This window comes from Lacerta agilis, chromosome 6 (genome assembly GCF_009819535.1).
Source record: "Lacerta agilis isolate rLacAgi1 chromosome 6, rLacAgi1.pri, whole genome shotgun sequence".
In the NCBI taxonomy this organism is placed as follows: Eukaryota; Metazoa; Chordata; class Lepidosauria; order Squamata; family Lacertidae; genus Lacerta; species Lacerta agilis.
This window is the reverse complement of record NC_046317.1, coordinates 69,342,902-69,353,482: the sequence shown is the minus strand read 5'-3', so window position 1 is coordinate 69,353,482 and position 10,581 is coordinate 69,342,902. Positions and strand designations below refer to the sequence as shown.

At 41.3% G+C, this 10,581-nt stretch overlaps 1 protein-coding gene across 5 annotated transcripts in view; it reads right to left on the bottom strand.

Moving 5' to 3' along the window:
• Positions 1–542: 542 nt before the first annotated feature.
• The window catches only part of SGK2 (serum/glucocorticoid regulated kinase 2), a 34,569-nt gene continuing 24,530 nt past the window's right edge, over positions 543–10,581 (bottom strand). For all 5 annotated transcript variants that reach the window (XM_033153347.1, XM_033153348.1, XM_033153350.1 and 2 more), the window contains 8 exons: positions 10,355–10,486; positions 9,186–9,298; positions 8,346–8,382; positions 8,085–8,171; positions 6,260–6,355; positions 4,870–5,025; positions 3,658–3,747; positions 543–2,588 (listed from right to left, as the gene is read on the bottom strand). In XM_033153347.1, coding sequence (XP_033009238.1) covers positions 2,436–2,588; positions 3,658–3,747; positions 4,870–5,025; positions 6,260–6,355; positions 8,085–8,171; positions 8,346–8,382; positions 9,186–9,298; positions 10,355–10,486 — 864 coding nt within the window. In that variant the 3' untranslated portion in view covers positions 543–2,435. The remainder of the gene's footprint in view (positions 2,589–3,657; positions 3,748–4,869; positions 5,026–6,259; positions 6,356–8,084; positions 8,172–8,345; positions 8,383–9,185; positions 9,299–10,354; positions 10,487–10,581) is intronic.

Below are 10,581 nucleotides of genomic sequence, written 5' to 3'. Positions count from 1 at the left end.
TTTGTCAGATGTGTGCTCCTAAGGGTTTCATCGGGTAGCATTAAAAGTGAAAGGGGAGTGATGTTTGCTTCCATACAATGATGCAAATATTATTTTGCAGCTGTTAAAGAAAAAGCAGATGTGTCACATTAGAAAGGCAAGACTATGCTTACTAAAACAAGCAACGTGCTTCAATTTGTAGAATACCAAAAAAGTTTATTAAGTGCTTTGCTGAGACTCCCAGAAATATTCATTAAGTCTGTGTGCGGGGCCGGGGGTTGGAATTGCGGTGTAGGGAAGGGTAACTTAGCTAGGCTGATGTGTAAACAGTTAAACGGTGAGTATTAAGGAACCTTGTTGTTCCCTTTACTGTCTGGTTTGCATTTAGTACTTAAGATCTTGGACAGATATTAAAAAATATGGTTACTTTTTACATAGCCACATAAACATTACCATAAAAAACAACCACTGTGGTTTTTTATCAGTCATGCAACAGTTTGCTTTAAAATATATTATTTTATTTATTAAACTCTTAAATATTCAACAAAATAACAACTGGGGAACGTAAGAGAAAATGCAAGGATCTTTCAACATGATTATGGAGTTATAACAGCATATCCACGACACTCAAAGAGGAGCAGTCATGCAAGCACTATTACATTTCCCCCCACCATAGCCTTGACAACAAACACAAGCAAGCAAGCAAAAAGAAAATCCCACAGCAAGCTTGGACACTAGACACATTTCTTAACACATAGCTAAACATCCATAGTGTCTAAAAATTAAAATGCACAGAGGTGGTGGATGCTTTTCAAGCTAAACATGGACATAGTGTTGTGTTGTGTTTTTAAAGGCAGGTGTTTAAGAGGTACAAAGGCACCAAAACTGGCAGTTATTTCTGTAGTATATATTATCACAGTTGAATTCTCCACACCCCAAGTTTGCACCTTGATCCTTGTGCTGTTTTAAATAGCAAAATAAAAAAGTATCATTCTGCGTTATTTCAGGTTGGCAATGACATTCACACTTGTGCTTATATGTATACTGGCAGCCCATTCTAGTCACCTCAACACATCCCACCTTCATAATTCATCAGGGTGGATGTGTTTTACCTTTAGCTGGTAACAGGGGAAATTTATTTGTAGAGTCAGCCTGCTTCGTTACTTAATCCAATACCTTTATATCCATGTTTTGTAGGAAGATCCCTTACCAGCATAAGAAGAATATATAATTTTAAATGATTTTGACTAGGAGATCAATGATTAAAGGGTTCCATAAAAACACCCTGGGACAGGTAACATTTTTTTATATAATAAGGATAATGACACTACTCCCTGTGGCAGCTATAGTTGCACCAGCTCTTAGTTTTGTAAATAAAAGATCACACATTGGTACAATTCATCTCTGCTCAGGAGTTCTTAATAGGCAGGTCTTTTCAAAAAAAAACAACAAACCTATATTTTCCTTACTTTATCTTTGTAAAAAGAAAATCCATTGGCTGTTCTCTATCTATGCAGTAAAGAGGTAGTTATGACCAGATGCTTATATCACTATACACCTTCCAGATATAAGGGGGAAATAAATACAATTACTAAAAATGTATGCAGTGTGCTATCAACATTTCCAAGTTAAAATCACAAATCACTATATCTAGCACAGGTGTGGTGCGATAGAGCTGCTCCCATCAGTGCCATTTAGCTGGAGAGCAATGCTTTCAGCTGTGAAAAGAAACACTCATGCAAATTGTAGGTGGCATCACCTGTGGTTCATAATACTGAAAAGAAAAAAAGAAAGAAAGAAAGCTCCAGAGGCAATCAATTTGGAAATACACAGTCCTGTGCAAAATTTGTAAAAGGACCAGCTACAAGGAATTGGGGAGGGGATTCTCTGGATAGTTCCAAATGTCTTTTCTAAGAATCCCCTGTAGTAGCCAAAGTTGTTGGACTACAACTCCCATCAGCCCCTGCTCGCATGTCCAAAGCTTGGAGACAATGGGAACTGTAGTCCAACAACATATGAACTACACTGGCTATTCCCTAAGAGTATGTAGCCAGTACATGGACCCAGTTGAGGTGAACCACAAACTAAGGTGACAAAAGATCTGAACAGGTAGTGTACCTACTATAAACCCACTGAGCCCAGAACAGCTGGTTATCCAGAATACCTTGGGTGGCAATTCAAACAGAGGTTAGCCTGCATTCTCATAAGAGGACATCAATTTTGGCACAAGATTGTATCATTAAATGTGTTCAAGTCTGTACAAATAAAACAACTCTAGCTAGAATAATCAACATTTCCTCCTTTAGAGGAGCATTCACATTATGAGGTCTTATATGTCATGGAAGGAAAGCTTGGTTCTGTTCCAGTTAGAAGATTAGTCAGAGAGTAGTGGCTTCCTCTCTGTTTAAATGGAGAGCAAAAACTGGGTTTCTCAAGCCTTGTTGACATAGGTTGCTTTAGTCTTCATCATTCGGTGCATAAGAAAATCCCAAAAAAGCATCCGTTGCACTGCAACTACTGGTAGCAAAGTCGGGGGTACGGATGATGGAGCTGGAGACCGCTTCCTGAGTAAATTCTGGGTCAAAATGCCGTAGATCAGCAGGACCAGCCTTGAAAAGAAACAGCAAGTTATTTTTTCCTCTATTCTGCAAGCCTCAGCTTATGACAGCAATACTAATACTGTTTTTATTATTATCAATGACAGAGGAGATGGAAACATAGGGAGATCCCTGCTGGATCAGACCAAAGGCCTGTCAAGTCCAGCATTGTATTTTCCACTTTGGCCAACCAGATACCTGCTGAAAGCCCACAGACAGGACACAAGGGCAGTTGTTATGTCAAGCCTGAGCAAACTATAGCTCTTCTATACCAGGACTGGATACCATTTCCAACCCTGGTTGAGAGGCAAATGATACTATGCAACCCCAACGACCAATACATGGCTATGATGCTTGGACTTGGGCAGCATATTGCAAGCTTAACTCCGATTCCTGTATCACAAGTGGTTGGACTAGATGACCATGAGAATCCCCTCCAACTCTACAATCCTATGAAGTCAGGAAGCTCCCTGACCAGTTATATCAGGCATGAGGAACGTGTGGCATTCCAGATGTTGTTGCATGCCAGCTCCCCCTGGCCCCAATGAGCATGGCCAATGGACAAAGATGGTGGTATTTATAGTCCAGCAACATCTGAAGGACCACAAGTTACCTTGCCTTGGATTGTATGATGTTGGGGGGTGAGGGGGAGGTTGTGCCCCATAAATCCTAAAAGAAGATGGAGCAGGTGATCTCTTTAAGCATTTCTTAATGTTCCATCAGGATCCTCCCCAACTGCGGAATTCCATCAGGCTCTAGGAAAGGGAAAGATAGGACTACAAAGGCTCTCCATTGGCTCCTCTGAAAATACTAGCAACTCTTGGCTCATCCTATCCAAATGGTTCCATTCCAGCTGGTTATTACAATAAGAAGCAATGCCTGAACTTGCTTCCTTCCTGCCCCATCCATTTTCCTTTTGTGTCTTTTTAGACTGCAGGCTTGATGGCAGGGACTGTCTTACCCCTTGCTATCTGTAAGCTGCTCTAGAAGCCTTTTCTCCTGAAAAGTGGGATAAAACAGTTTAAAATAAATAATACCCAGTCTCTATTCATCATTACGAAGTAGAAAACTTTCCACTTACCACTTTAGGGTCAAATGGAGGTGTGATCCTCTTACTGTACAAGTCGTCCCAGTTTATTGGACTGAAGAATACATGGTTCTTTATCTCAAGCTGTGAAGAAAATGAATGTCACTCCAGAGTAAGCCATAAATTCTTAGAACTTAAATGTTGGGCATATTCACTTGTATCTACAGTGGTACCTCAGGTTACATACGCTTCAGGTTACATACGCTTCAGGTTGCAAACTGCGCTAACCCAGAAATAACGCTTCAGTTAAGAACTTTGCTTCAGGATAAGAACAGAAATTGTGCTCTGGCGGCGCAGCGGCAGCAGGAGGTCCCATTAGCTAAAGTGGTGCTTCAGGTTAAGAACAGTTTCAGGTTAAGAACGGACCTCCAGAACGAATTACCGGTAAGTACTTAACCTGAGGTACCACTGTACTCACAAAAACCTGTACAGTACGTTTAAATTTCCATGCATCCCCCCCCCCACCTCAAAAAAACCAGCACCACCATGGCCATCTCTCAGCTCATCTGAGATCTCATAAGCACTTTCCTCCTGCAGAGTGCAGCTTTCTGTAAACACAGTTGGCAATATGTATTTGCATGCATATAATTTCCAAAAACAGTGCATTAATCAAGAGAAAGCAGCAGCACCGATATACAAAATCAGGCTGCATGGTGGGCAAAGCAACTATGCCAAGAACTGCATATGAAAGCATGCATAAAAATGCATATATTAAGGAAAACAAGTTACAAAATGCATTTTGGTTTGCAAAAATATTAGGAGAAATTCATGCTAAAATGCCAATTTTCATGACTTTTTAATTAAAAAATGTAAACTGATGTGAAAGACTGAACTTAACGATGGAAAATGAGAAACTGAGAGAAACCAAGACTGACAGATTCACCCACTGCTAGCTGCTAATATGAAACATTGATTACGCAGCAGCAGCAGAGTCTCTAGTCCCCTAAAACATAGAAATGACATGGTCACATCTTAGAGGTTTTGCGATCAATGCAAGGCAGAAGGACAAAAGTGAAGGAGGTGGAGACAACCTGACAAGAGAGCAGCAAAGATGACAGGGGACAGTGCAGATCAGCCAATAACTGACGCAGAAAATGGGAGGCTGCAGGTGTTTCAACAGGTGTTGAAATATTGCTCTCTCGGGGAAGGATGGAGTTCTTAGTGAAAACAAGGAATGAGTAATGGTGACTGGCACTCTAAACATACAAAGTCTGTCTTGGCTCCCAGCCTTTTCTTCTGATCTTTATGGAGAAGTCCCTGCAGGATATCGCAAGCTGCTATGGTCTTGGTTCCTTGAATCTGAAGTGGCTTGTGCAGAATATTATCATACATCTGAGATACATCCCGGCTGTAAAATGGAGGCTGATAGGAGAGAAGTGAGAGGGGAGAAGGAGAAAAGTCAAGTTGCATAAGCATACATTGCTATTTACAAACATGCCAATATTGCGGAGACATCAAATTCATGCTAGTTGTTTTTTCTATGATTCAACAGGAGAGCTAGGAAATGGAGGGGACAGTGCTTCTTGAAATTTTGCTTCATATACTACTGTGGAATGTTTCAGATACGGTAAATCATCAGTTGCTTAGCAATGACTAAGCATGCAGTCCACAGCTTGCTCTGTTTTATTAACACAACCTCAGTCTAACCTACACTCAAGCAAAAAAGTAGCCAACAGATACTTATGGTTCATATATTGTGCAGCAATTTGTGACACTGTTTGCAACAGATTGCTACAAACACAAATCAACAGTCAGATACAGGGCAGTGTCAGCAGCTGCTGAACGGTCAACATTTGTACCCAGAACACAGCTATGCCTGGGCTATGCTTGTACTGAGCTAATTCCACTGGCACAGAGGAGTAAGGAGGAGCCAGGCTCATGTCAATAGTGCAAGACTAGTGTGAGTTAGCATATGACAAACTTCTGCTGGATCAAAGCCTAGTGTTCTGTTCCCACAAGTGCCTAAGGGAAGTTTGCAAGGATGACATGATTGCAATAGCCCTCTCTCACATGTGATTCCCAGCAACCGGTATTTAGAGGCAGGCATATATTGCATCTATGGGGTCACGAAGAGTCGGACATGACTAAACAACAACAACATATTGCATCTGATACTGGAGGCAATGTAGCCATGATAATCAGTGGCCACCAGAAGCCTTATCGCCTGTGAATTTGTCTAAGTCCCTTTTCAAGCTGTCCAAGTTGGTGACCATCGACACACCTTGTGGTAGCAAATTCCATATTCAAACTTTGTTGTTTCTGTGCTTCCTGTGTCTCCCCAACATTCAGCTTCATTGAATGCCTCTGGATTATAGCATTTTTAAAGAGGCTGGGGAGGGGGGGGGGCTTCTTTCTGGAGAGCTGAAAGTGGTTTGAATGAGGGATCATTGTAAATGGGTATAAATGCCTCTGCTTTTTGCATCTGGTTAAACAGGATGGCAGCTTTTTCTATTGCTCCAAACACCTGTAAATGCCATTTGTCCCACTGTTGCCTGTGGTCTAAATCAGCTTGCCCACAGCTTAGGATTCTCTTTCAAACCACTTTCAGCACTTGAACTGTTGCCTGCGAAAGCAACGCCAGTTTTTGAAAGCTCACCAGACCAAACAACATTTCGTAGAGAACAGCTCCAAGGCACCACCAGTCTACAGTTCTGTCATAGGGCTGTTTCTTCAGCACTTCTGGAGCCAAATACTGTGAAAGGACAAGAAGATTTAAAGACAGAGCACACCACCATGAAGTATCCCAGTAACTTTCCAGAAGCCACAAACCGGTAGGTAAGGTGAAAAAGGTAAAAGGACCCCTGGATGGTTAAGTTGAGTCAAAGGCAACTATGGGGTTGTGGAGCTCATCTCACTTTCAAGCCGAGGGAGCTGGCATTTGTCCACAGACAGCTTTCCGGGTCATGTGGCTAGCAGGTCTAAACTGCTTCTGGCGCAATGGGACACCGTGATGGAAGCCAGAGCACACAGAAACACCATTTACCTACCCGCCACAGCGGTACCTATTTATCTACTTGCACTGGCATGCTTTCAAACTGCTAGGTTGGCAGGAGCTGGGACAAAACAACGGGAGCTCACCCCAACACAGGGATTTGAACCGCCGACCTTCCGATCAGCAAGCCCAAGAGGCTCAGTGGTTTAGACCACAGTGTCACATAGGTATCCTTGATTGGTAGTCCAGCAACATCTGGAGGATTCAAGCTTCTTTATGTGACAGACTGTTGCCCTGTGATTTCATATGAAAAAATACAACTCCCACCATCCCTGTCCATTGGCCATGCTGGCTGGGGTTGATGGGAGTCCAACAACATTTGTAGGGCAGCAGTTTCCCTACCCCTGTCATTAAGTATAGTGCTTCTAAATTCTCATTGGAGCAGGGGTGGGGAGGAAAAAGGCTAGGAGAAATTCAACTCATCCAGTTTCAAGTTAAGTTGAACAACCTTTTTTTATTTTTACCGTGGCTTGTTAACATATGACCCACCATGTTTTAAATCGGATCATAGCCTCACACCTCCAGTTCAGTTCTCAATTCATAATTCATAGTTTTGACACTTTCAGCTCCCCCTAACAGAATTATAAGTTACTTCAGCTCATTATGTTCACTCTTCCTACAGAGTTCACACAACTGGCAGAGAAGAGAAGGGGACCAATTTGCAGCTTCAGATTCAGTACTTTGTCTGTTGTTTGTTTTAGATTTAGAGCAGATGTCCTCAACTTTTGGGGGGCCGGGTAGCACATTAAGAAATGTAAGTAAGTGTCATGGGCACCACAGAATACCCATTTCACATATGGAAAAAGGGCAAATAATAAGCCAAACATCTACCCACACTCCAAAACAAATACAGATTTAAAAAAAAAACCAGACAGCAACCCCCAAACAAAAAGCACCTTCCAACAAATAGCCAACCCCCCCAAAAACCAAAGCAGTCAAAACATCCTGCAACACCCCCCACACACAAAAATCAGGCAAAACAAATGGGCAAGCAGAAAACAGGCAAAGCATCTCCATATGGGTCCCAAAGGCATTCTAGTGAAAGGGAAATAAGAGCATGGATATCTGGCTGTTGCCTGCATTTCACTTCCCATTAATTCTACTGTTACTTATTCTAAAAAAGAAAACCTCAGTTAAAAATAAATAAATCACAACTTGAGAGGGGCAGAGGAATTTGGCAGGCACCAAGGGGTGTCGGATAGCACCACAATGCCCATGACCACTTGTTTTGTGATCCCAGATTTAGAGAATGGCAATGTGCGTCATGGCACAGCAACATCAGTAGGAGCTACAGGACTAAAAAGCCTACTCAACTGGCACAGTCCTTTCTTATGCTTCTTAGTCAGTTGGTGATACTCAGTTCCTTGGAAAAGTCAAAGCAGAGATGAAATCACCTATTGAAACACATAGACTTGTTTTCACATCATACCTCTGGGGTGCCGCAGAAAGTAGATGTTGTTTCCTCTGGCTCCATTCCTTCTTTGCAAAGTCCAAAATCAGTCAGTACAACATGGCCCTAAAAGAAAAGGGAGAAATATTGAGCTCCTTAGGAAGTTGTATTCCATCTTTTGTTACTTTTTGCGTTCCTATTTGACTTGGTTGTCCCAGTTTAATTACGAAACTTTTCCTACCAGCAAATAACAACTGAAGTAGATCACCCAGTGATTGGCAAGGATCATTAAATACATACCTGACAATCCAAGAGAATATTTTCAGGTTTCAAGTCCCTAAAGAAAGGAGGAAAGAGAATAAGGGAGGTGGGAATATGGTGGGATTTCAGGACATCCTCCTATCCAGCTTCAACTGCTTAGATGTATCTGTTAAAAGAATTACATCTTGCAGATTCCAAAAAATCTCCAGAGTTACCTTTCACAAACCAATGAAATCGGTTCTTTTATACACTTGCTTTATTTTCTAGTGTTTCTAGCTCATCTGTTCATTGGCACAACATTTGGTCATTATGCCACACTTTTTAGTGCAGACATCCTGACACTTTTATAACCGTAAAGGAGCCAATTTAAAAAGTGATGGAAAATTTCACTGCTGTGTAAGACTCCAGCTCCCATCATCCCATGCCAACATGGCCAGTTGCCAGGAATAATGGGAGCTGTAGCCCAACAACAAGGGGGCTATAGGTTTCCCACCCCCCTGTTAAGTGGCTCTGGGTTAGGAAAGAAACACATTAGGACGAACATGGAATGGTTAACAATATGGAGGATTGCCTCTTGACCGCTACTAATCTAGTTCATCAACTCTTTAGTGGTGGGCAGGTGGGGGGGGGCGGAGGTTGACATTCCAAACTCTTTTTTTTTTTTAAGAAGAGTTAAAATTATATCTTCTTTAAAGGCAACACTATTCTGAAACCAAAACACTCCAGCCTTAATGTATCACAGCACCATCAGCATTTATTATTATTATTATTATTATTATTATTATTATTATTATTATTATTATTATTGAAATTGCTTCCTATGAAACATCTTAATAGATCTTACTAAAGCTACCTGCTGTTATTGCAAAAATACTGTACCGGTAGATGATGTTCAGTGAATGGAGGTAGCCCACCGCACTGGCCATTTCAGCTGCATAGAATCGGGCTCGAGGTTCACAGAAGCAACGTTCTCTTTGCAAGTGGAAGAAGAGCTATGAACCAAGATGGGGGCGAAAACTTACTCTGTAAGTACTTTTCTGCCTGAATCAAGAGACTTAACAGATTGCTTAGAACAGGATCATCTGGATTTGACACACTTTCCTCCGAAAACAGCTTCATTATTCCACCCACACTCATGGAATACCGAGTATTCTGTATTCAATCCGATGCCCTATTCCTAGGCTATTTCAGGAACACAGCAACCTGGTGCCCTCCAGATGTTTTGAACCACAACTCTTCCCATCAGAACAAAATAAAAAATAAAAAAATCCTTCCAGTAGCACCTTAGAGACCAACTAAGTCTCTAAGGTGCTACTGGAAGGATTTTTTATTTTTTATTTTGTTTTGACTATGGCAGACCAACACAGCTACCTACCTGTAACCAGAACTCTTCCCATCAGAGATGCAGTACAAGACATCTGGATACACTGGGCTGGGGAAATTACCTCGCTTATATAAATTATGTAATTAATTACGTACATTATGTTGTCATTATGTTGTTCTACTCCATTCATTTCAGTGCAAAGGAAATGCAATGCAAATGTGGGGGGGGGATGTAATCAGTTATGTATCATTTGCAACAACAACAATAAATATCGATCACATTCAGTAGACTAATTTCCATTCCTGATACGGGATGAATTAAGTGACCACAAGCAATTTCTTCACCTGTTTCCATTTTTGTTGGAATTCTCCAACATCCCTCTCTGTCCCTTTTCCCTTGTCTGTCATGTTTTGTTAAGATTGTAAGCTTGCAGGCAGGGACTGCCTTGTTTTGATTGTATGTAAGATGCTTTGGGATTTTTTTTGGCTGAAGAGTGGTGTTCAAATGGTCCAAATAAATGAATAAACAAGTAGTCCTAAGTCTGAAAAAGTTGAAGACCACAGGGGTACAGCATATCTAAATATGATAACTAGAACTGAACATATGCCAAATCATTCAGAAGACTTTTTAGTATTGCACCTATTCACGTTGAAGGTAAAGCCAGAATGATAGCACTGACAGAACCCAATGCTCTGCATGATGCAAAAAACTGACACTCACTCACCTCTCCTCCATTTACATAGTCCAGTACAAAGTATAGTTTCTCTTTGGTCTGGAAGGAATAGTGGAGCCCCACGAGGAAAGGATGTTTCACATTCTTCAGGAGCACATTGCGTTCTGCCATTATGTGATTTTGCTACGAAGAACCAAAAGAGAGAAAGAGAGAGAGAGGGCTAAGTTCACAGATCAAGTTTTGTTTTGTTTTAAAATTAAATTCACTACAGTCACACA